General features: G+C 43.5%; 1 protein-coding gene across 4 annotated transcripts in view; it reads left to right on the top strand.

Moving 5' to 3' along the window:
- The first annotated feature begins 10,520 nt into the window (after positions 1–10,520).
- rxraa (retinoid X receptor, alpha a) overlaps positions 10,521–27,925 on the top strand; it is a 204,006-nt gene continuing 186,601 nt past the window's right edge. For all 4 annotated transcript variants that reach the window (XM_080419568.1, XM_080419570.1, XM_080419571.1 and 1 more), the window contains exon 1: positions 10,521–10,830. In XM_080419568.1, coding sequence (XP_080275694.1) covers positions 10,803–10,830 — 28 coding nt within the window. In that variant the 5' untranslated portion in view covers positions 10,521–10,802. The remainder of the gene's footprint in view (positions 10,831–27,925) is intronic.

The raw sequence follows: 27,925 nt of genomic DNA on the forward strand, positions 1-27,925 counted from the left end.
GCGAGAGTGTGGCTCTCAGACACACACACACACACACACACACACACACACACACACACACACACACACACACACACACACACACACACACACACACGAGCACAGGGAAATCCTCAGTGTTAATGTGTCCGTTTGTAACTCGGGAGAGAATACAAATGGGACCCGTAAGGGTCCGCAAGAGTTAAATGAACACTGGGGACTCGACAGTGTGTGTGCGTACAGTTGGTCACAGATCATCAGGGTGTGTGTGTGTATGGAGGAAGGGGTGGTGGTGGTGGTTGCCTGCCCCCCCCCCCCCCCCCCCAGACAAACGTATGGCCGTTTTTGATCCCGCGCGAACTGACATGAATATTACAGGATCTTCAATTCATTACATGACTCAAAGGCATGAAGAAAAGCCCCCTCCAAACACACGTCCCGTTGCATGTCAGTTCCTCGGCGCAGTATATTGTGCTGGAAAGGATTTTCATTGGACATCTTTGATATACTGGTCATCTGTTTAACAGACACAGACACGCTTTAATAGTGTGTGTGTGTGAGCACGTGCACAGGCTGCTTTGCTTTGCTGCTGTGGGGTAACCATGCAGTCTCTGCATGGACATACAGTACACACTTAATAATAATTATAATAATAACATATTTGATTGATAAAGCACTTATCAAAACAAAGCTACAAAGTACGTTACACAAAACTGAAGAGAGAAACAGAATAACGTATACTGTCCTACAGTATATATAAAGTGTAGTGAGAAATACAAACATTAAAGAGGTGGTTCCATGGTTTTGCACTTTTTCTGTTTTTCATGTGTCTATGAGGTTGATAGAACTTCATTAAGCCCCCTGGTGGTGTTTTTATGGTGTTTTATGTCTTCTCTGACTATTTTGAGTTTCTACCTGGAGGCTGAAACCTTGAGGGTCAAACGTGCCAATAGAGAAACAGCGCTTTAGTGCCATAGTAAAAACATACCCTCCCCCTCATTATCATAACACAACAGGTGTGGGCATGAGGAGGAGGAGGGACTAGGACAGGTGGGTGGTGCTAAGGTGGTGGAGGACAGAGCCTTATATTAGAGAGTTGCGCCAATGAGGGGTCAGAAACAGCGTCGGTCACGTGGTTCATGTACTGTAGCTGGAAATAGTGACAAGGAGCCGTCGACTTCAATGCATTCCATGAACTTCCGGTTTAGGGATTTGTCACTATTCGCCGATGTATGTGTATGTAGAAGACCTGGCCCGAAGAAGTGAACGGAGTTGGCGTAACTCTCTAATAGATGGCACGGAGGAGGCATGGAGGAGGTGCTAAGGTGAGAACCAGGTATACTTAATGAACTGGAGGCGTGTCCACATAAAAACATAATTTTAACCATTTCTGTACACTTTTTTGAAAAAAATCTTCCTCCTAGTATAACCATAATACCTGATGATTATGTTTTAGGGGGGGGGGGGGATCACTGAAAATCATGGCACCCCGTCTTTAAGGGAATCAAACGATACAATAAAACTATATTCCATCATGTTTTCTGACAATAACTGACAGATTAGAAAATGAAATCCGGTAAAAAAGTATTCAAGTTATCCAATATTATTATAATATTAATGTATGAGTCTCTTGGTGGTTCTGCACACACATGTGCATGCGTGTGCTTGCGTGCGTGCGTGCATGTGTGCGTACGTACGTATACGCACGTACGCACATGCGTGTGTGTGTGTGTGAGAGAGAGTGCTACTAGTTACTGCTTTAAAAAAGTAATTACTGCATCATAAAAGTTGTTAGTTAATATGGAAAGTAACTTTTGCATTCCTTTAAAAAACCAATATATATATATACATACTTGTCTTGCTGTGGCTCAGTGTGAGACAAGTCGACACACAACTACTCAGCTTTTATCACACTATGATGAAAAGTAGCAGTATACACACACAACAGACACAACTGTTGATATAGGAAGCATGTCTTCAACAACATACCTTGCAATCAGTCTGTTTAGTTCTGCCTGGCTTATGGACTGGAACAGGCGGCGATAGAAAGTTCATGCTTCGTGTGCGCGTGTGTGTGTGCGCGTGCGTGCGTGCGTGAGTGCGTGAGAGAGGTAAAGTCCTCATTTTTGAATCATCCATGTGTAACTCTGAGGGTGTACAAATGTAACCAAAATGGACCCTTTACGGGTCCATTTAGTTACATAAGCACTGAGGATTTCAGTGTACAGGAAGCCACTGTAAAGGTGTCCTGTTACTGCACTTCACTCGCATGTCCCTCTCTCAGTGAAATTACTCTACTGTCTCTTTCAAGCCCCATTGAGTCGATTTCCTTCACAGGCGCTTTTGAGTATCGCATAACCTGCGTGGCAAAAAATCCTCCGTGCTCATTTGACTTGCACAGATGTAACCAAATGGACCTGCAAGGGGTCCATTTGGTTACATTTGTGCAACACTCAGAGTTACAGTAAGGCAAGAGAAAAGATATGCTGTGTGTGTATGTGTTCTTGTGAGCCTATACAGTATGTGTGCATGCACATAAGCACACAGATGCCTCTGTATGTGTGTGTGTGTGTGTGCGCGCGTGTGCACGTGTGCGCGGACCTGTATTAGACCTCTATGTGTCTCTGTTATCGAGCGGACCGTGCTGTACCCTATAACAGATCTCCGTAGGGGGATGATGGTGGTGGGCGGTGGTCTCTTCTTGTCATATTTTTGACCGCTGTGCCCACATGGACTCTGGCCTTATACTGTAGGTCGGCCCATCCATCCTCGCCGTGGCCCCCCCCCGCGCGAACGTGCGCTGTGCCCCGTGTGTACACAAGATCTCTGGCCTCGGCAGGGAATGTTTACCCAGCTGAAGTCCAATGGTGTCACTCTCTCTCGCTCGCTCTCTCTCTCTCTCTCTCTCTCTCCCGCGCAGCTGTACTTTATGGAAGAAAAGTCACTCGGGACAAACCTATTGACTAATACCAGATATGTCCAGTCTCCCACTGACTCCCAGTGCTGCCTTAAAAACTCTTCATATGTCATTTAGAAAGGTAAATACTTGGCCCATAGCGAGCGAAAGCCTTCACATAGGAGACCCTTGTGTGCACTTGGAGGTTTACTGTAGATCAACTCCCGCTGTGATGGACGCATGATGGAGAGTAGTGTTGAAGTGCAGTATGGACGTTCATAGTGGAGTATATATATATATATATACGTATGGTACATTCATGGTCGAAGACACGCAACGCACTTAAAGTGTGGTTTGTGGCAGTGGTGTAAAGTAACTAAGTACATTTACTTAAGTACAGTTTTGAGGTATTTTTACTTTACCGGAGTATTTCCAATTTTCGGTACTTTTACTTCTACTTCACTCATTTATTGTACTTTTACTCCACTACAATTATTTGAAAACTTCAGTTACTAGTTACTTTGTAGATTTTGACTATTTTTACAAAACATACATTAACCACTTCAGCCCTATATACATTTCGCCTATTTGAAAATAGCCGATCTACAAGCTCACAATGCGCCGCGATGCGACGCGGACCTGTCCAACCAGGGAAACTCTCCCCTGTCAGGTGACAAGAAGGTCAGTTGGCTCTAATGCTTTGAAGGAGGCATGAGCTCGGCCCTGGCCTCCCTAGGCTGGTGAGGGGAGTGTAGCGCCCAGGATCACTTAGAAAATTGACACCGGGTGAAAGATAAGGGTTACAAAATCGCGGGATAAAAATTTGAGAAAAAAAAAAAGTGTAGCCTAATACTCAAACTCCAAATGATATGTTCTGAGCCTGGAGTGTATACTGCAGGTAACCAATTACATTTTAACAGGGTTATGATAATCCGGACAGAATTCTGACAAAATGTTCACGTTAATCATGTGCTATTGCTCTGAACGGGTCGCATCGCAGGTCCTATGGTGTTGGATTAATCGAGGTCGTGTTGGAAGTAGGGCTAGGCAGACAATATCTCAATGTTATATCGATATGTGTGTGTGATATGATTCTAGCTATATCGTCTGGGATTTTGGATATCGTGATATGGCATAAACGTTGCCTTTTCCTGGTCTTAATCACAATTTTATATTTGTGTATTACCCCGTCAAAGTTGGGAGGATGCATGCTATAAGTGTACACTACAGTATGTAGTCAGATTACATTACTGAGTTGGATTAAACACACTATTCTATACTTCATGACAGTGTTGCAGAACAAAAATAGCCTGATCTTCTATTTTTGAAATATAGATTATATGCATTTGTTTTTAAACTTTTGCCTACAATGTTATGCCCTAAATAGGGACACCAGGCTTAATGTGGTTAAGGATTAAATTACTGACTAATCACATAAACAGTAAATATGTGATACGTGCATTTTGAGGAAAGCAACGTTCACAACCTTGCTCAGGTTACCCTTCCAACCTTCAAAAATTGATAACAAAAAAAAAAAAAAGAATACTTGACTACGCCTTCAAACCTCCACAGGCCCATATAACTCACTCACTCAATCTGTCCTCTCCAGGAGAACAGGACCTCCATCATCATGCAATAACACGGGACTCAGTCGTAGGTAAGAAGATGATGCTCCGCAGGGGGACGGCGATTCTACCCCGCTCACGATAAAACCAGCTGCATGCCGCCAAGCAGCCGGGGAGATTTATCGCCGTGTCTGTTTAAATGTAGCCAATTTCACTTTAATGTGATATTAAAGAATGATGCATGCCTGAGTTCCAGGCGTTCCCGCGGCCGGGATCCACGCCTGCCCCGTGGCAGCATTCAAAAACCCCAGTGTGTCAAAGCCAGGCGATGCCGCTGATGTAATGTTCAATATTGATAATAGCCGTGAGCGGGGATGGGCTCTAATCGTTTATGAAAATATTGTGCAGCCCGCCGCACGTTTTTTTTAACCACCGTTTCTTTGGCCCTGCGCCTGGCTCGGTGGCATCCATCAACCTCCGTTTGATGGGCAGAGATCTTGCAAACCTCTCTCTCTCCGATGGAATGAGCTCCACCAGCAAAAGACACAGCAGGGAATTGTGTGTGTGTGTGTGTGTGTGTGTGTGTGTGCGCGCGCGCGTGTGCGTGCGTGCGTGCTTAGAGAGAGAAGTATATACGGTATATATAATGTTGTGTGCGTGTAAAAGCAATTGCCAGAAGGACGGTTCCAAATTCAATCTGCTATCCTTGAATTGTGTCACAATGTATCGTTCATCTTTTCAATAAGCGTTGGTTTAGTCTTAGTTCTTAGACAAAATAGCAATATTTGAGTGTGTGAGAGAGAGGTGGTGGTCCCTCTTCCTGTCTCTGTGTCCCTCCTGTAGCATTCAGTGTGTCAGCTCTTGTTGGTTTCCGTAGGGGAAGTTGCCTCAGTGCTATCCTCAGACAAAAGCCCTGACCCCGGGGTTAAGGAATGTGAACCCGGGGTTGTGACGATCAAGACCTTCCCTCGGGGGCAGACGACGTCGAACACCTCAGCAAACGCCCTAATGATCTCTCGCGCTTTTGTGATCCTCCGCCGGCACACAACGCACCTCTTTTTCCTCGAGCCCACAAGGGTATATCCTTAGCCCCCCCCCCCCCCCCCACACACACACACACACTAAAATCTCTTTGCCGAAAAGAGGACGATCTACATTGCAAGCTCACTATGTGTCGCAACGCAACGTGTTGTGATCTTCTTCAATGTTATGTCATGATGTGCCCAGAATAGGGACGACCAGCAGGGTTCAAGTGGTTAAACTCAAATCTGTCTGAACTTGTGGAGCGAAATGTATTTATATTTTCAGAGAAAAACGCGGTCGGACGATAAAGCACAAATCGGGTGTCACTTTTCGTTTGTGAAATTGTCAGAATTGCAAATGTACGCCGAGTCAAACGAAGAGAACCTAACCGCATGAAGTCGTCCCCTATATTTTCCCTGGCCCTACAAAGCTGTCTCCTTTGTTAAGTGACTTGGCCTCATCTTAATCAAGACCACATATTGCGGTGTACGTCTGTCCTGTTCCCCCATGTAAAGTGGTTTATCGCTGAATTTCTCAGGGTTGGACACCATTGTCATTGCCACTGAAAGAAGCCATAATCACTTTTACGGATGAGCTTGTTGTGAATGGTCACGGCACAAAGGAGACCAAAAGCCCCTTGTCCTATTTATCACCCACTTTAAGAGAGGGAGGGAGGGAGGGAAGGGGGGGGGGGTTGTCTGTCAAAGTCACCATGGCAGAGTGTGTATAGTGATAGTTAGTGGTGGTCTCTGCCCCTGAGGCCCAAACACATTGCTTAAAGAGGAGGCAAATGAGACAGACAGAGAGAGAGAGAGACAGAAAATTGGACTGAGTTACGGACAGAGAGAGACTGTAAGAAGCCAAGATATACATGATTGTGGTTCTCAAAATTGGGGTGCTGCAGGGGTCATTGGTTCCAAGGTGTCCCCAGCAAAATAAGGAACAGTTTAATTTCATTATAATGTTTTTATTTTTTTTAAATATTTGTTTTGGGGCTTTTTATGCCTTTATTATTGATAGGACAGGAAATGGGAAGAGAGAGATGGGGAGCAAAGGCTGTCGGGATCGGGACTCGAACAGGCGACAGGCTACATTGTAGCTGGGTGCCCGGGCCAATTTCACTATTATTTGACCGGCTGGAAGTCGAGTCCAATTAGAGAGTGTGTAAGAATGACTATTCACATCATCATAGGTTCCATTATCTCCACTGTTATCTCCCCACATACGGTGCCGTATAATAGACAGCTATAGAAGTAATAAAAAATATAAAAAATAGATTTTCTAAATCCTAACAGTTTTTTTTTTTTTTATCTAGATTTTTTTAAAATAGCAGATCTACAAGCTCATAGCGCGGCACTCGGTGCCGCGCTATGAGTTTGTATATCTGCTATTTTTGAATAGCCAAAGAAATCTAAAGTGACCAGGTCTTAATGGGTTAAATACGTATCAATTTGGGGGTCCTTGACATGAAAATGTTTGATAATATCTGCAGTAATAGCCTGCTGTCGAGAGTAGGCCTAAGCAATGAACACTCCTCAGTGTTCATTGAACTCCAAGAGTGTAAAACAAATGGAACCAAATGGAACCATTTGGTTCCATTTTTTTTTACACTCTTGGAGTTGCAGACACCAGAGCCCAATAAGAAGCAGTGTGAAGCACACTTTGGAGAGAGAGAGAGAGAGCCAAAACAGTCTCCTGAGAATTTATATGGATGGAGGTGAGGGGTCAGACGGCTATTAATCACGGCCAAAGTTTAGGGATTAAATAGCTTGGTCTAACGGTGGCAGATGAGAGAGCTGGGGTGTGCGATTGAGGTGTTTAAAAGAGACTGTGTTGTGTCTGTCTTCGATTACAGAGCGCTAGGGCCCAAGGCAAAACAGCCTTTCTGTGGAACCGAGGACAAATAAGACACGGTATTCTCTTCTTCCTACCCCTCCCCTACCCCCCCTCTCCCCCGAGCAGACTAGTGATCAGAAAGCACCACGCAGCAACATGCAAAGAAACAAGAGACAATACGCTGATTGATAATCGCGTTACTTTGAAGAACGATGAACAAAACAGGATATCTTAGCTGCACCCAACAAAAAAAAAACCTTCATGTTGTTGTTGTTTTTTGTTGCTCTCTCTCATATTCCTCCCTTCCATAGAATTAAAATAAATCTGCAGAGAGAGAGAGAGAGAGAGAGAGAGAGAGAGAGAGAGAGAGATGCATCTGTCATATGTGACTGACGGGCAAGGAGCTTCAGAGCTACTATTCTACTTTGTTCAAATAGGATAATAATACATTCGACACAGCCAAAGCCTCAGTTTTAATTTAATTTCGAGTGCAATTCTGAGACCATTATACAGTGGGTATTTCTTTTTTACTCTTACAGGTCCAATTACTCTTATTGGTCTATTTTAGGTATTCATTCAAATCTAAGAGTGTAAAAATGTACCCTTACGTGTCCAATGACCCTTTGTGAATTTATGGTTTAAATGTATACTGAGGAAATACAGTAATTGGTGAGAAAGAATAGGTGATGGCTACTTAGACATACAAAAACAAAAAATGCACAGACTGATGCCCGCACGCACGCACGCACACACACACACACACACACACACACACACACACACACACACACACACACACACACACACACACACACACATGCATGCTTATCTTGAATCAGCGCCCAGTCACACGTACTTTCCTTTTCTTTTTTTCCTTTCCGCAACTGCCTTTGATCTTTGATGTGCCATGCATTGCATTAATTATGCATCTCGCCTCAGTGCAAGAACGTGGTGGTGAACACCTTCAAGTGTTTAATATTAGCAGTCTCCTCGGCAGGCCTAGAGGATGGCTGCTGGACGAAGCTGTGGTACACTGTTACATCACATTCCTATGCACCACATATGGGATTTAAGAGGGAAACCAGAGAGTGTTTGCTGCTGTGGCTCTCGACTTCAGAGCAGCCTCGAACAAACTCTCCGGGCCAAAGATAAGACATTTTTCACTCCTCCGTCTGAAATGTACACCTAAAACACTCCTCTCTTCCATGTGTGCAGCCAGTGTTGAGGGACGGAAGATGGAGGCAAAGATAGATGGATGTAGTTTGGATTAGAGATATAAACGGCCATGGCCAGCAGCACAGAGCAGGATGGAAGTGGCGAACAATGATGGAGAAATGACCCAGATCTCGCACTGTTCTAAATGCAATGTCAGTTGTGTAAATTGGGTGTGCCCGCTGCTTGGTGTATATATATATATAGCTGAGGTTTGTGTAAATCTGCCCTAAAACGTAGATGCATCCGCAGAAATGATAATAAATATACATTATTATTATTTTACTTGTCATCACGATGATGGCTTTTGAATACAACTCTCTCTATCTACTGAGGTTGATAGAGTTGGTTATGACCAAATGATGAATGTCCAACTTTCACACATATACTTCATATACGTTTTCTATTACTGTCTTTTATTTGGTAGCCTAACATCTCTTAAATGTCTCTCTTTCCAACAAATGTTACAGTAGCCTTTATACCATGACTGGGGTTCATTGCCTTTTGTGATTAATACATTTTGGTTGAAATATTTACGTACCAGACCAATAGCCTGGTCCAAACATACTATGTGTGACCTGGTTAAAACAACTGCGATAAATTGAAACAATAATCATATCTGATTATAAGCAGCCCAGTTGCTGCTCCTGGCCATGTTCCCTGAAAATATGTAGGCTGCATAGGCCGGTGGTTCTCAAAGTGGGGTCCGGGGACCCCCAGGGGTCCTTGGGGGGGTTCCAGGAGGCCCCCAGCAAAATGTGTTAATATAGCATCACAATAATTTTAACCACTTTAACCTTTTATACTTTGGCTATTCAAAAATAGCAGATATACAAGCTCATAGCGCGGCACCGAGTGCCGCGCTATGAGCTTGTAGATCTGCTATTTTTGAAATATCTTGAAAATGTTTGCAAACCTTTGAATATGTATTTTTTTTTTAAAGCGAGCGTTTGTAACTTGAATCTTTGCTTCTGGGGGTCCCTGGAACAAAATATTTTGAGATGAGGGTCCGCGGCCAAATACATATATAAATGTGGGGGTCCTTGACAATGAAAAAGTTTGAGAACCACTGGCAAAGAAGGCTACAAACACTGGCAATATTTTTGGATTGATTTGCACAGAATAGTCAACATGTTGTGTTGTTCCATCCCATTCAAAACAAAGAGTGAAACTATTAAAGTTCATAAACAACAACATTACATTACATCAGTCATTTAGCAGATGCTTTTATCCAAAGCCTTACATTAAGTGCATTCAACATAGGTAGGGAAGGAAACAGCCATACATCCCCTCCAATGGTGTAAAGTAACTAAGTACATGTACTCAAGTACTGTTTTGAGGTACAATTTTGAGGTATTTTTTACTTTACTGGAATATTTAAAATGTTCTGTACTTCAGTACTTCTACTCCACTACATCTCAGAGGTAAATATTATACTTTTAGTCCACTACAAAAAAACTTTAGTAACTAGTTACTTTGTAGATTTTGATAATTATTACAAAACATACATTAACCACTTCAGCCCTATATACATATAACATTCATAAATGTATATTTATATATAAATATACATTTCGGACATTTGAAAATAGCCGATGCATTGTGAGCTTGTAGATCTGCTATTTTCAAAAGATTTTTAAACATTAGAAAACTTTGGACATTCTGCATAATGAGTACTTTCTACTTTTGGTACTTTAAGTACATATTGACACCAATACTTGCACTTTTACTCAAGTCAATTTCGAATTCCGGACTTTCACTTCTAACAGTAACAGAGTATTTCATGGCAGTACTGACACTTTTACTTAAGTAAAACATTTGAGTACTTTTTCTCACCACTGATCCCCTCCCTCTCCCTCCTTTTCCCACTGAACCCGGTGTGTCGTTGCAAGTTCGCTTGCGTGTGTTGGAGTACCCCCTGCGTGGGTCCCTTTTGCAGTGCAGATCCAGTAGTTGGAGTTGTTGTACACCAAGCGAAAGAGGACTGGAGGAGTGTGTGTGTATGTATGTATGTGTGTGTGTGTATGTGTGTGTGCACACACTCAGCTGAGTGAGCAAACAGAAGTAGAAACATTAGGTTAGATCGGTGAGACTATATCACACATCACCATTGGAAAGACTGGTCCGTTTTTTTTATTTTATTATCGCAGTCTTGATCAGTCTTGATCGTCCTATAGTTTTGGACCCCAGCGGTGGTGGTCCCCTGGAGGTCCCTTATTCAAGCCCGAGAATAAAGTCCTAAACGCGGTGGTTTCAAGCTGGGCATGAGCTAACCCACCACACTTAGAGACATGGAAACCAAACCGTTCCTGTCACTGGGTAAGTTTTTTATTCATTCATTTTGTATTCTTTCCGATCGCGATCATGTTAGTCAAGTCTTTTAGTCATGCTGGTATGTGTGATCATGCTGATCATGTGTGCGATTTTTTGATGTGACTTTATGTTCTGATCAGATTAATGTGAAAGTGTGCCCCGTTGCACCAACCATCAGTGCGCCTTTTGACAGCGCATGGAACGGCAAAAAAAATGCATCAACACGTTAAACCTCGTTGACGCACAGAGATAGTACAGCGGATCATAGATTGTATCATGTGTTATTTTACCGATACGTCTACACGATGATTAAAGTGATAAAGAGAGAGAGAGAGAGAGAGAGAGAGAGAGAGAGAGAGAGAGAGAGAGAGAGAGAGAGAGAGAGGGGGAAAGAGTGTGAGAGAGAGACATAAGTATGCCACGCCGCGATCAGATGCAAGTCAGTCAGACAGACGCTCGACACTTTCGCTCGGAGCTTGAAGTGAGCTCCCTATCTGAGCTGATGACATTCACTGATAAAACGGTGACATCTCATTTATATGGAGAGATCGGGCGTAAGCGGTGCGCATTCGCCTTCCAATACACACACACACACACACACACACAACAACGACACGTCCATTTATACGTGTTTAACTTTGTGCGTTTTAATAATGGATCGATTTGAATAGATCGCTTATAATTCCATCAGAAAAAATAAACAAACTGGTATAGCTCACAGCAGAGGAGACTCAGGAGAGAGGAATAGCCTTATAGTTTACAATGCACGGGCGATTCCTGCGACTCCCGAGCCCAACTTTTTAGTGGACAATTTTTGCTACGTTAACTGGATTTATATGGCTTTTAAACACGTGTTTGTTACTCTTGAACGTGGGTTCATATGTTGGCATTTCTGTGCGCAAAAATAGTAGGCTATTTTCTCTCTGGTGAGACTCTCAGACAGAGAGAGGTAATAGGCTACTGCAAATTCAGTTTTTCACGTGTTACATAGATATACATGCAGTCCCATTCTGTTCCTTATGTAAATATTTTTTGTTAGAACTGAATCGGTGTCCTTAAACTTGCACTCCTATTAGAAATTGAACTCAATCAGCACTTAAAGTGAAAGTTGGACTTGAAACTTGCAACGTTGCTCAGCCTGAGCAATATGTGCATTTGTGAAGAAAGTCGTTCCTATTAGTAGGCAGGCTACTCTACTGCAATGGCTCTCGAACTTTTACACTTCAAGGTCTCCCCTTAACTCTGACAGCGTACAAATGGAACCAAATGGACCCTAACGGGTCCATTTGGTTCCATTTGTACGCTGTCAGAGTTACAGACTCGTTAAGGGTCAATTTAGAACCCCCTAAACTAAAGGAGCCCAGAGAGTGCAATGGAATCTACTGCATGTTTCTGCAGAAAATAGCCTGTTACTATGAACTAACTAGCAATCTATGTAAGACAGTTTTTTTTATAGGGATGTAATGGCATGTGAGTGGTACAAGTATAGGTGTTTTCTAGTTAAGATGAGGAAGATATGTTGTATTCTAATTGTGTTGACACATGGTGCATGATCACATGCTGTGTATAGGCTGTGTTCAATACATAGGCATCAGTGGCTATTCGCAGCTAATGGGATGGACAGCGAGGGACGAGGAAATGCAACATCAAAATACAAAACATGTACATGCAATACACAATACAAACACACTTTTCTAGGCAACAATTGACTGCAGTCCACGTGAAGTCTGTCCTTGTACTTTCCTGCTGCTTCCATTCAACTTTTTTAATTGAGAGATCCAGGTATTTTGTCATTAAAGCTGAAATGAATTATTATACAGTAAGACGAGCAAGACTTCCGAGTGTGTGTGATCCCGATTGGAAACGATGTCGGTGACTTTCCGATCGCGGCGATCGATAATCGTTTAGTTCAAATAGTGTCACTTAAATCTCTCTCCCACGCACACGCTCTCTTTCTGTCCTGTCTCTCTCCTTATCTCTCTTAGACGCACACGCACGCACACACACACACACACACACACACACACACACACACACACACACACACACACACACACACACACACGCACACGTCCCCCCCGCCCCCCCACCAGCCACACACAATCGCACAACAAGCAGACTGTACTGTAAATCATTAATGGACAAGAGCTACTGTACGAGTCTGTCAAGTGAACAGAGCACACCTTGTCCCCTGTAGCAGAGAGAGAGAGAGAGAGAGAGAGAGACGTAGCCGAGAGCTAGTATAGGCTGAGGAGGAGCCCTGTTATTGTGTCTGCTTCTCTTTCATGAGGGCGTCATGTTACACCTTGACACACATCATCAGCCAGTCCCCACACACACACACAACACCGCCGCCACTGCCACCATGCAGCCCCGAGAGAGCGAGAGAGAGTGGCGGGGAGTTCTGAGACACCGAAGGGCTTGCTATCTCCTGTTACAGAGGCCCTATACTCCGCTGACACTGTCACCGCGCCGGCAAACCCTTTATTGTGGCTTCCCAGAAATATGCTAAACTGCCACCATTACACAAACTGACAGGTTGTTATTACAGGTGCAACGGTAAAAAAGAAGAAAAAAAGAAGAAAAATCCAGAGCGTTCATTTAACTTCCAAGGAGAGAGAGGCACAAATGTAACCAAACGGACCCGTAAGGGTCCGTTTGGTTACTTTTGTACACTCCCCCTCGGGGGTTACAAATGGGTGAATAAACATTGAGGATTTTACTGTGTGTGCGCAGTATTGTGTATCCCGTGTTGGAAATGATTAAAGTTCCCGGCCGGCTTAAACGTACACAGACAGAGGCTCCCATGCATGCAGAGTTGAGGGGACGTACGTACATGCATGCTGTAACTTGAGGCACAGGCAGCATGTGTTGGCAAAATTCAGGCGCCAAGCCCTCTTCTGGTGGCACTGTCTGTGCAATATCCGTTAATCACTTAAACACTCTATACTTAGTAAAACGGACCTGAGTTGCAACTATACTGTGTTTTTTTTTTCTCCACTCTACGCCAAATCTCTTTACCAAAAATCCACAGCCTCACACGAGCTTGTAGATCTTCTATTTATTGCAGAACGTCCCCACCCCCCCCCCCCCCCCAGAATAGTGATGTTGGGGGTTCACGTTGGTTAAGCTTGGATCTATCAGAAAATTGCCAATATAGAAGCTTTGCAGCGCTTCCCCGCAGCGTGTTGTGAGCCAGTAGATCAGCTATGCTCACCGCAGAGCATAAATTAGGCATTACTTGGAAGCGGTTATGTGAGGCAGATGCCTTCCCCCTGCAATCAGCACGTTTTGTTGGATGTTTTTCTTTTTCTTCTCCTCTCTGACGGAGCCGTGATGCTGCATCAGCAGCGCCGCTTTATTGCCAACTCCTCATTTGTCGCTCTCTTTAAATCACCATTTATACATAAACTTCCTCCGTCAGAGGTCCACTCTGGGTGCCGATTTGTTAATTGGCCCCGCTTCAAGGACACCGCTAACTCTTGGCGAGTCCTTGAACGTATCGATTAAAAAATAACCACCTGCCCGGTGTAATTATCCGTCCGGCTTGCCTTTTGCTGCAACGCATTAGGGATTCTGTCATTAGGAATGACAGCCAGCGCATTTTACAATTATGGATCGGTTGTTGCCTGTGATGACGACATCCCCCCACGGCGTGCTTCTGTGTCCTGTATGCTGATGTGCTGCCCTGCGTCTGTTAACCCCCCCTATACATACACACACACACACACACACACACACACACACACACACACACACACACACACACACACACACACACACACACACACACACTCACGCTCACGCTCACGCTCACACACACACACACCTGCTTTGACATTAAGCTACGAAGAATGACTTGGTGACATTGATAGTCAAACGAACATGAACCCAATCTTTAGAATAGTCCACATGCTGTATGCAGTATTATGTTGAGGAGAATAGACTCTTTTGGGAGTGTATAGCCTTTCTTTGAACTATAAACATGTCTAAGTCTGCTAAGCGGTTTTGCTGATAAAATGGCAGATTTTCTGTTTGGCTTGTTATTTTCTGTTAACTGTTATTTATTTAATAGTACACCACCATGGTTGTCTGGCCCTATAGACAGACTGTCAGACCATCTACTTACAACTTCTGATAGTGCTTAGCCTACTCTAGTTTAGTACACAGTCAAAGTTAAATGAACACTCCGGATTTTGCCTTGTAGAAGAACTGTCTATGAACTTCTTAGACTGTGTTGTGGTTGAGCATTTGCTGTAGAATCAGGAGTCTTAATTTAACTCTATGATTGTACATGTTTAACCAAACCATGTACATTTGTGCATTCTCAGAGTTTACTGTGTACACTACAGGTATGTCATTATGTGTACCTTATTATACATAATATATTTGAGTACAGGTAATTAATAATGTGCTCTACAGATATGTGGATGACTTTGTTTTTTTTACATTTAATGCGTGATTTAAAACAAATACAGGGGTTAATTTATGAATGTGATATACTGTACAGTATAGAAACACATTGCTGTTTGAAAGTCAAGCAAGGTTTTGGAACTGTTTTGGGTGTTGAGACACACACTGACACTCTGTATTGGACTGTATTGAATAACATCCACACCAGTGGAAGAGTTTATATCCAGAAAGACATGCCCACCGTTTAGAATAAACTGACACACCCACCCCTTTTTAAACCACATTTTAAGAGGTGGTTTGGCAGCTTAAGTGGCCTGATAATGAAATCATATTTATGTTTTAGGGTAGTCTACCATATTTTAGAAATATTGAATGATACAAAGAAAACTAAAATACGAAAATCAGCAAAAAGAGGAACAGATTAATTTCACTATTAGTTCACTGGATAGAAGTTAAGCCAATGAGATAATGTACTCTATAAGTGTGACTCGATCATAGGTTTCACTCTGTCCACACAGCACTGACAGTTGTTGAATTCTGTGCTAAATCTAATTTAACAACACAAAGCTTCTCTTATGGGGGTATGGTCGTATGGTCAGCGGCCAAATGCATATAGATGTGGGGATCCTCGACGTGAAATCGTTTGTGCAGAGATGGGTAGACAGAAATGTTAATTTCTGTAAAAAGGCAGAAATGGAATCGGACCTGTTTGGTGATTTCCCCTTGAACACAGCCAGCCAAAGAAAATGAAGCCATCTGTTGTTTAAGGCAAGCTTAAATTGCTGCAGGTTTTTTTCTCTTTTTTTTCTTTTTTCTTCACAAGGCCTGATTTGCACATTAGAGTTGGGTGCTGCCTGTTTTGTCTGCTCCAAAGGCATGTTTGACCACCTGTTACAAGGCAGCGTGGTGTTATTCTTGAGTCCAGTGGTCTGACGTGCTTAAAACATCCCACCATTAAACTGTGCTGCTGCTGCTGCTGCTGGATTCTGTGTGAAGACACCTCCGACTACCCCCCCCCCCACCACCCCCCACCCAGACCCACCCACACCCACCCACATCCCCGCACATCCCCCCATCCACACCGCTCAACCAAAAAAAAACAGTGAAGTTCATGGTCTTTGATGAGAAAGTGAGATTTATGGCGGTGGTGATGGTGGTGTGTGTGTGTGTGTGTGTGTGGGGGGGGGGGGGGGGTGTGTGTGTGTGTGTGTGAGAGAGAGAGAGTTGAGTGAATGCGCACACATGTGTGTCTATGTAGGTGAGTGGTTCTAAGGGAGGGCTACATTCCTTCTGTGGCAGTAACTCAGGAACAAAGGTAATACTGGGAGAGGGTGTGTGTCTGTTGGGTAGGGGTCTGTGTGTGTGTGTGTGTGTGTGTGTGTGTGTGTGTGTGTGTGTGTGTGTGTGTGGACGTGCGCGCGTGTGCGCGCGTCTGTCGGTAGGTGTCTATAGCCGCTTTTCCATCACAGCATAAGCACGACACTGTCCAGTACAGTCCAGAACCGCACCGCACCGCTTCAAAATGTCTTGCGTTTCCATTGCACAAAAGTCCCCACTCGCAAAATCCCCACCCTCCCCTCCCCTCCCGAAGGAAATCAACGCCCCTTTCTTTAACACACCAACTTAGCCTCAGGCTACAGGGTTAGCCTAAATGCTAGCGTGCTTCCTCAGAGCTAGTTTGGCTCTTAAGTTATTATTTGGCCATGTTCACCCTGACTTTAATCTTCGCTATTGTTGGGAAGACCTGTGTGGTGTTTAAACACGTTGCCATCACTTATATAAAAAACATTATTAGCGTGTATCGTCGCACATTCATTGTTGCCAGGTTTAGCAGAAAAAAATAAGCAATCAGGTCTATGAAAACGATCCCAAAAGAAGCGACTATGACTACGCGTAGCGATGCAACGCATTGTGAGTGTGTGCATCTGCTATTTAAAAAAAATATATACATATATAATGTTGACAAATACATATTAATTTGGGGGTCCTTGACATGAAAATGTTTAAGAACCACTGGTTTCAACAACATATGAAACAAGCCCCAAATAATCAACTACATTTTAGAAACAAGCAGTGGTGGAAAAAGTACTCAAATGTTTTACTTAAGTAAAAGTATCAATACTGCAATGTAGAAGCACTCTACAAGTGAAAGTCTGGAATTACTTGAGTAAAAGTACAAAAACTATTGGTATCAAAATGTACTTAAGGTACCAAAAGTAAGTACTAAAATGTTTGAAAATAGCAGATCTACAATGATGCGATGCGTTGTGAGCTTGTAGATCGGCTATTTTCAAATAGCCTAGGTATAAAATAGGGCTTAATGTATGTTTTATAATGTAATCATTTATATCTGAAAAGTAACTAGTAACTAGTAACTAATACGTTTTCAGATAATTGTAGTGGAGTAAAAGTACTACCAATATTTACAAGCAACTTTACAGAAAAATAAGCCCAATGTTGCTTATAATAAGTGGACATGGCAACACTGCTACCGTAGTGTTTACATTTTACAGACACCTGAGTGGACAGACACAGCTGTGAGCCGACCAATCAGCTTTATCACAGCTTTAGCCCCGCTTAGCCCAGCTCAGACCTACCCAAGACTGGGTACTTTTTAGGCACCAGTTTAGTACCACTTACACACCACTCTACACACTTCATTGTAGTGGAAACCGTCGCTGTGGTGGGCGGTGTGGGGTGGGGCTAGGTAAGTCCATGTATATGGAAAGCCGCCTTAAGTGTGGTGGGAGTGGGCTGGGCCTGGGTGGAATTGCAGCGGCAAAAAGCATTTGGCCAAGTTTGTCTTTTTACAGCCAGTCCAGTCCTGTGCTCCTGATGCGATGCCTCTGCTCTCCTTTTGAGAGAGAGGCTGCAGCTGTCATTTTTATTGGAGGAGTTTTATAGCGAAAGTTAATGGTTTAAAGTGACAGCTCTCTCTCTCTCTCTCTCTCTCTCTCTCTCTTTCTTTCTTTCTCCTCCTCTCTCTCTCTCTCTCTCCCTTTTGCCCGTGAGGCTTGCAACTTCACCAAATCAAAGAAACTTTTGCTCGCTTCCCTTTTGCCCACTGCCCGCTTTTTTTTCACCCCCTCCGCTCCATTGATCCCCGCTGACATCTTAACCCACATGTACAAGAGAAATAAGATTCATAGCCCAATTATGAACGGAGCGGCATTTAGATTTTTTTTTTTGCTGCAGTTAACGGCTATTAAGTCTAGACTTGTGTTTTTCATAGAATAACCCGGCTGCCGTGCATGAAGCATGAATTCGTCTTGCCTAAAAACAGACCTCAATGGGCTTGCAGATGGAAGGGAAAGCTCACCGTTTAGCTTGTGATGCTCTCTGTCTCTCTCTGTGTCTCTCTTTCTCTCTCTCTCTGTCCAGAACAAAGTTGTTTACGTTCTAAACATAGTACAACAAAGAAAATCAGAAAGTGCTTGAAGGCTTCCAGGCACAGAATCACGGAATGACTCAAAAGGCGACTCGTTAATTATTTGTGTTAGGAGCTCCTTGCTTGCAGGAGGTCTTTATTGATAACGGCTGCGCTGAACTTTGCACCTCAAACCTTGACCTTTGCTCCCAGCGTGCTCTATCATTTCAGGAATTCCCCTCTGGCGTTCAGTCTGCTGTTTTAACCATCCAGAGACAGTATCATCCACTCTGTGTTTTATAGATGGATGGATAGTGATAGTTGGTTCTCAAAGTGGGGTTTGGGGACCCCCAGGGGTCCTTGAGGGAGTTCCACGGGGTCCCCAGCAAATCTGTTTAACCACTATAACCCTATATACATTGGCTATTTGAAAATAGGCAATCTGCTATTTAAAAAAATGTGGAACGTATTTTAGCAACACATCTTTTGTGGGGCCCCCTGGCACAACATATTTTCAGATGGGGGGGTCTGCGGCCAAATACATTAAACTGGGGGTCCTTGACATGAAAAGGTTTGAGAACCACTGGTGTTTCTTAGATAGTGTGGATATATAGCTTTATTGGGGGGAATTCAGTTGTCATAGCAGCACTGCAGTTTGAAACATACATGTAGGACAGATACATACAGGGTTAGAGATACATCAAAGCTTCCAGAATAATAAATAATAAGGGTGAGTAAACGGGTACAGTAGTAACATACAGGGATTATGAATAAAGTACCTCAAACCAAAAGAGATTTCGGGTCATGCCTGGCCATCTGCACGTAGACCGCCCGTGATTTGCATGGTGAGCTATAACAGGTATGAATATAAGTTTATGTGAGCAATATATCTATATGTATATGAACCTACGTTTTTTTTATTTTCCAGTGATTTATAATATGAGAGGTGTCGGATTCAAGTATCTTTGATTGTGGCTGAAAAGCACTGTGAGTTTTGGAATGCATCTGAACATCATTAGTCTCAGGGTTTATTGCTGCTTCTTCAGTGTGTCTCCGTTGCCTCTCTGTGGGCTGGCAGTATTCAGGGTGCGTACAGCCACTTCTTTTGAAGTGGAAACATAGTCTCTGTGGGGATTTGTCCAGATCACACTCATAATTCGCACTGAGGGGAAGGTCGACTTGCCCTCCTATAGCCAGCTCTCTCTCTCTCTCTCTCTCTCTCTCTGTCTCTGTCTGTCTCTCTCTCTCTATCTCTCTCTCTGTCTCTCTCTCTGTCTCTCTGTTATGTGTATCGAGAGAGATGGGGAGGGAGACAGGCAGAGAGCATATCAAATAGAGAGGGATGAGAGAGAGAGAGAGATGGTGACAAGTGAGTGAATGAGAGACAGTGGATTGAATTGTGGATTTATTGTTGTAAAATTAAATCCCCCTTGAGGAGGACCCTGTAAAAAAAAAGAAGATAAAAAAAAGAGTTGTCACCACCAGCCATCGTTAATTCTCTCTCTCTTATCTCTGCTCTCTGCTCCCTAATGCCTAGCTTATGCTTCATTGTGTGATGGAGTCGTGCGCTGAAAATAGCCAATCTCCACATCGCGTCGCACCGCTAGCTTGTCGATCGGCTATGTTCGGGCACACGACTCCCATGGTACGACAAAGTATAAATCAGGCTTATAATGCTGACATTGACGTGATCTCAATCAGCAACATGACCGTCGAGATGTCTTACTGACTGGTTGTGTCTGATTTTTTTTTTCTCAAAATAATGAATCAAGCAACTTAATAGCTGTCTAGGGTGCTCACAAAAAGACTGAGTCGATGTTAAAATGACCCCAAACATGTTTGAAAGTGAAATATCCCTTTTTATATTCATGTCATATCATCGTTAAAACCTTAGTGTTTCGACAATTATTTGGGGGCCCACTTGCAACATCCTCACGGCCTATAAGTGGGCCCCGCTCCCGGCCCACAGGTGGGGGAATCACTGTCCTGTAGCACTTCCACAGTCATTGTAATAGGCCCCGATGAGAAGCACAGACCAAAAGAATTAAACAAGTAAATAATTGAGTGACTGAATGACTCCCTCCCTGGTTAAAGCAGTAATTTCGAACAATGTCATTTCTTTTTTTTATCTTCTCTTATCTCATCTGACTAGTGAAGTCACAGGAGTTTTTGAGGCTGGATTAACCGTGGATCATGCATGATCTAATTCTCATGCTCTATTTATGTGCATGTGACACACTGCTGGAGGTGTTACCACTCCATATAGCATGATCAAAAGCTGCGTGTTGTGTTTGATGTCAGCGGGCTGAGCGCTCATCAGAGATGTATAGAGGAAAAAAAAGGAAATCCTCTGTATGTCAGGTGTGTCTCCATTACTCTCCCACTCTCTCTCACACACACACACACGCGCGCGCGTAAGCCTCATGGACACCTATGCAAACAGAAATAGAGCAAGGTAGTTAGCGGGGGGTCTTTGAGCCAGAGCTGTTTGTCATGTTATATAGTGTCACATCACAGCATTGTCTCGCTGGTCAGAGAGTAGTTTGAGAGAGGGTGTCCTGATTAGTAGCCCCCTTCCCCAAATGTGGACACACGCACACGCACGCACGCACACACACGCACACACACACACACGCACACACGCACACACGCACACACGCACGCACACGCACAGTGCTCGGCCAAGCTACTATTGTGTCTGTCACCTTGTCAGACGCGAAGCACTTTGGCTGGCAGAGTTTGTGTGTGTGTGTGTGTGTGTGTGTGTGTGTGTGTGGGGGGGTGGGGGGGGGGGGGGGGGTTGTTCAACCAAATATTGCTGGGCACTTGGCCATTGAAACATCAGAGTGTTTGTGCATGTGTGTCGATGAGCAGAAGGTGTATTGAGTCCCTGACTTATGCACTGGCTTATGTAAACACACACACACACACACACACACACACACACACACACACACACACACACACACACACACACACACACACACACACACACACACACACACACACACACAGTTATTACCTGTTGATTGTCTGTCTGCTATCTGCACAAGAGGAATCTACTTCTAAGGGGAAATGTTGTTACTGTCTTCATTGTCCAATCATAATGCTGTGATGTGTCGCATGGAATGCAATGCAATGTGGTTGTTCAATGTGGAGAGAGGAGTCTCTGAGCCTTAAACGTACATGGTTCAGCTTAAACCGGCCCATCAGATTAGGCGCCGTGATTGCAATTACGATAAGCAGGGAGATCCATTACGGGAGAGGCACCCACACGGCGTGTGGATTACTGATGAGATGGTGGATCTACACAGTAAACACAGTCATTTATCCACGTGTACGCCAGACTACATCAACCTCTTGAACCCCCAGCATGCCTATTCTGGGGCATTAGGCAACATAGCCGATCTACAAGCTCAGTAACAACACGTTTTGAGCTTTGAGAGATTTGGTGTGGATGGAAAAAAAAAGGCGTCCGAGTACAGTTGCAACTCGGGTCTGTTTCTCTAAGACTAGAGCAGGGGACTTCAACCTTTTTCGGGCCAAGGACCGCCTATAGCTGAGAGAGACATGAAGCAGGGACCCCCCACTACATATCGTGTGAATTTGTGTTGCAGATTAAACGTTTTCATAGATGGCTTCATGGAGTTGTTTGACATACATTATCTTTTCTATGAATAATGTTGGATTCGTGCTAATGTGTATTTTCAAACGGTTGACCTTTCAAACCCTCAATATTTAGTCGACTTGACCGTCGGCTCTGTACTTCGGTCTGCTCTTTTTTCCCCTCTACGCCAACTCTCAGAAAATAGCCGATCTACAAGCTCACAACGCCTCGCAGCGCGAGGCGTTGTGAGCTTGTAGATCTGCTTTTTTCCGCCTATTATTTTCCCCCATCACACAAAGATGGGTGGACTCCGAGGGGTCTCGGACCCCCTGTTGAAGACCCCTGGACTAGATGGTTTTAAGTGGTTTAACACAGGATATTACTGTATTCTACTCCTCTACATATCAGAGGCAAATATTGTACTTTTACTCCAATACAATTATTTGAAAACTTTAGTTACTTTGCAGATATAAATTATTACATTATAAAACATACATTAACCTCTTTAGCCCTATTTTATACATAGGCTATTTGAAAATAGCCGATCTACAAGCTCACGATGCGACGCGTTGTGAGCTTACTTTTGCTCAAGTAAATTTTGAATTCCGGACTTTTACTTGTAACAGAGTATACTTCTACATTGCAGTATTGATACTTTTACTTACATTTGAGTACTTTTTCCACCACTGCTGAACTTACACGTCACGTTTCACAGGTTGCACCGTTATGTATCATTTTATCTGAAGGACTAAGAAAGAGAGAGAGGGCTATAATAGGACATAGAGGGGAATGTATTATGTCACAAAAACAACTAGAGAAAATAATCCCATGCGTTTGTGTCCTCCTCCTCTGGAGAAAGCAGAGAAAGAGTGATTAACTGTTTGTTGACGCCTGCAGGGTCTAGCGTGTTCGTACTTCCGCCCCAGACTGAAGCCCCCCCTCAGCTGCCACACACACACACACACACACACACACACACACACACACACACACACACACACAGACACACCTGCATCCTCGTGTGCACACGTGCTTGCATGTAGTTGCTGTCGGGCAGAAACCTGGTATCTCCATATTTCAACTTTAGCATGTGTTTTCCTAAAATGTATGCCCTCTACTTCATCGTACAAGAGCGACGCGCAAAAGTAGTGAAAAGAGCAGATCTACAAGCTCACAACGTGCCACATAGCGACGCGTTGAGAGCTTGTAGATCGGCTATTTTCACAATTTATATTTTAATATAATGTATTTTTTTTAATGGTTTTGGACATGAGGTTTCCACCCGACATCAACTGTTTAGTGCACACACAGTCTCACACACACACACATAGTCTCACACACGCACGCACGCACGCACGCACACACACACACACACACACACACGTGTCTGAGGAGAAGTCTGGAGGGGCTTTGTCACCTAACCAGGGTTAGACACTCTGCTCTGGCTGTCTGTCTGGTTTCAGGCATGTTTTCAACAGCAGGGAGGTGGAAGGGTGTTAAAGGAAGGGAAAGAGGGGGGGGGGGGTGTGTGTCTACTGTCTACGTTAAGGGAAAGGTTGTCTACTACTAGGGCTGCAGCTATATCCGTTATGTTAGCGATTATTCTATCCACTACTTTTCCGATTAATCAAAAGAGTTATTTCATACTTTGCGTTACTTTTACTTTTTGCGTTTTCTTATTGTTTAAACTTTTCGCCTATTTATCACATGCCCAAAATAGGGATTGATTATTAATCGATCATTTTATTGAATTATCTATTTTATTTTGTTGTATAATTCAGTGGTTTTCAACCTTTTTCATGCCAAGTGACCCCTAAATTGATATACATTTTGGCCGCGGACCACCATCTGAAAATGTTTTGTGCCAGGGACCCCCAGAAGCAAAGATTTGAGTTAAAAATGTTCGCTTAAAAAAAAAAAAAATGTATTCAAAGATATGCACACATTTTCAAGATTTTTCAAAAAAATAGCAGATATACAAGCTCATAGCGCGGCACCGAGTGCCGCGCTATGAGCTTGTAGATCTGCTATTTTTGAATAGCCGAAGCCTAGTGTGGTTAAAACGATTGTGCCGCTATGTTATGTCACGTCTCTGTGTTTGGTGAGGGCTCTTTTTTAGGGAAATCCCCCCCCCCCTCCCCCCTTCTCCTGGGCCACCTGGGGGGGGGGGGCATAGAGCAATGGGGCTTATCTTATCTTCTCATTCAATGGAACACCAACCACTACACCCAGTCCATGAAAGCGTGATACTGTAGTGTGTGTAGACTGGGAAGAGCGCTTTAAGACAATCTTATAGGGGTTAAAAAAAGTTAAAATTCAACAAATTAACAGAGTTACGCGTCAGAAGGACAATATCAGTCACCAGAAGCGGGGACGTGTGTTTTCAATTAGTCTTAACGTGGTTAAAATGGAGTTTGAAGTTGAATGGGTTCATAGTATATAGGAGGGGGTGTGTCTGATCAAAATAATGAATATCTAAATATTGAATCAAGCGACTTAAAAATTGGCCTGCCGTGCAGGCCAAAACAAGCCCAAGTAGACATTGAAAGGACCCAAAGAAGTGTTTTAAAGTGAAATACCCGTAGAAGTTGTTTCTTAATATCCTTTATGCATCTGGTGTTATTATTTTATTTATTAATTTTAAAGGAAAAAGCCCTTATACTTTTCTTTTTACAGTATAAGGCCATTTTTTACACTGGAGAGTTAAATTATACATTTATAGGTAGTAGTCATGAGTGACTTCCTAACTTCCTTTTCTACCAGCGGCTTTAAATTGTCATTAAATTCCTTTTTTCCCCATTTTAACCCATTTAGACCAGGAACGTATCTGTGTCACTTTAGATATCTTTGGCTATTAAAAAAAAATAGCAGATCTACAAGCTCATAGCGCGGCACCGAGTGCCGCGCTATGAGCTTGTAGATCTGCTATTTTTTTTTAAAATCGTGAAAATGTGTGCACATCTTTGAGTATATATTTTTTTTTTTTTCAAAGCGAACATTTTAACTCAAATCTTTGCTTCTGGGGGATTCTACAAATGTCTTCTAAATCTTAACAGTTTTTTGAATAAACGTATGTTGCTATAATATCAATGGTTCTCAAACTTCATGTTTCAATGTCAAGGACCCCCAAAATGATATGTATTGGGCCACGGACCCCCCATCTAAAAATATTTTGTCCCAGGGACCCCCCAGAAGCAAAGATTTGAGTTACAAATGTTCACTTTAAAAAACACATATTCAAAGATTTGCACACATTTTCACGATTCATAGCGAGTGCTGCGCTATGAGCTTGTAGATCTGCTATTTTTGAATGGCCCAAAGACATCTAAAAAAAATGACACCGATGCGTTCCCGGATTGAACGGGTTAAAAGCGGTTTGAAGTCACACGAACGAGAAACGAGTCGAAACTCGCCTGTAACATATTCCGCTTCCTCTCTGTACAGTCCTTTGTCCTGCTGTGTTCGCATACAGTTTTTAGCGCCCGTGGTATGAGCATATGGGGAATTGAGCAATCGGGGGTTTACGAGACGGAGACAGACAGACAGGCAGACAGACAGGCAGGCACTGCACTGTTGTGTCCGTGTCTTTGTCGTCAGCGTTCCACATACCAAAGTGCTGACATTTGCCTGAACAAACGGCTCTGACAAGTTCAAGTGTCACATTTAGGACGCTTTCTTGTGTTTCAGGCAACCCGGGATGGGTAACAGGAGAAGTCCTTGGATTATATACTATAGGGCCTAGATCAGAGCCAGAGCTGCCTGCCGGCGAGCAGCAGGGCAAGTAGAAGAATCTCTACAGCAGTGGTTCTCAAACCTTTTCATGTCAAGGGACCCCCAAAATGATATGTATTTGGCCGCGGACCCCCCCCCCCCATCTCAAAATATTTTTTTTCCAGGGACCCCCAGGAGAAAAGATTTGAGTTACAAATGTTTGTTAAAAAATACATTATGTATTCAAAGATTTGCACACATTTTAACGATTTCTCAAAAATAGCAGATCTTACAAGCTCATAGCGCGGCACTCGGTGTGACCCTGGGCAACACGTGGCAGCTCTCTGCCTTCAGGTTGACCCTTGATTTCTGGGTCAGTGGGCCCAGCACTGGTGCTTTGTGTGTCAAACGTTGGACGGAGCAGAGAGTACCTCTCTAAACGGTCAATCAGAAAACCACCGTTATCGCCCGCCATGGTGTGCTCTCTAGGAATTGCCTATAGCCACGAGAGGCAGTGATAACCCAGGCATAGAACAATGAAGTGTGTACTGCTAAGAAGAATAGGAGAATCCATCATAAAACAATGAACTGAAGTCATAAGTTTAGTAGCACTTTGTCAAAACATACATTTGAACAGATAGCCTAGGTACAAACGTAGATATAAAACTCTGCTGTGATAAGGATCAAAGTTACACTTAGTTGCAGCGTAACATCCAGGAACTGTATAACAAAACCGTCACTGGTGTTTGACTGAGTTTAATCCCGCATCACCTTCAATTTAACCCTGTTTTATACTTCAGGTGTTTGAAAATAGCCAATGATGTCCAAGCTTACAACGTGTCGCACCGCGATGCGTTGTAAGCCTGTACTGTAAATGTGCTATTTTAGAAAAGATTTTGAACATTATTAACAACACAAATCTTCTTTTAGGGGGGTTTCCTGGCACAAAGATATTTTCATAATGGGTTCTGCGGCCAAATACTCGCTATATATGTCACCAATAAGAGTAATTGTCCAAAAGAAAAGTATCATGCAGTCCACCTGTATGGAAGCATACTGCGTTTGCCTTGTTTCTTCATTGAGTCGTTCAGGTTTTTCCTTAAAACCACATGAACCCTAGCGCTACGATTAAGGGCATGTCATGATAGGCAAATATTCTGCAGGAATGTGATGAGTATTCGGCAAAAAATAGAGTTGAACAATTGGCTAAAATAGGTGAAAATGTTGTGAAAAATACCTGATCTGCAAACACACACATAATATATACGATTGAACCCATTAAGACCGGGGAAGCATCTGTGTCATTTTAGATTTTAGCCTTGGCTATTTTTGAGCGTTTCACTTTTTTTTATTATGAAATGGTTTGAGAACTACTGATTTAGAAGGCATTTGTAGACTCGGAACCTCAGGCCTTAAGTAGTTAATCTGTCACCCATCGCGTGTGTATGTGTACTGTATATATATATAAGGTATGCATGTATTGTCTGGCATTGTGTGTGTGTGTGTGGGTGTGAGAGCGTGTACGTACGTATAGAGGGTGTTCTGAATGGATCGGGGTGGAGTTCCTCCTGTGCAGAGTGATCCTTGGAGGAGCGGCGTTATTACGGAGCCCGTTGGCAGCGCACCAGAGTGCGGTGTGTCTGCGAGAGGAGGAGGAGGAGGTCAGGGGGTGGTGGCCGGGTCACGCTCCGTGGGAGAGGAGGCGCGGCGCGCCGCGCCGCCGGTGAAACGTACAGGCAGCACTCGTATGGAGGGAAAAGAGAGAGAGAGAGAGAGAAGAAAACTTGGGGTGGCGGACGGGTGGCGGGGGGGGGGAGAGATAAGTACAAGGAAGCAGGGGGGGTGTTTCCCTTTTTTCCCCCCCGCTTCAGTCTCCCAAGCGGGATTGTGGGTCTGTTTTTTTTTTTTTTTGTCTCATAGCAGCAGCAGCAGCGGCTATTGTTAGCGATGTGGAGTTAATTGTTAATTGATTTGGCGAACGATAAAACAATGCTGATACGTGC

Source organism: Gymnoscopelus braueri, assembly GCF_963280865.1.
Source record: "Gymnoscopelus braueri genome assembly, chromosome: 22".
Lineage (NCBI taxonomy): Eukaryota > Metazoa > Chordata > Actinopteri > Myctophiformes > Myctophidae > Gymnoscopelus > Gymnoscopelus braueri.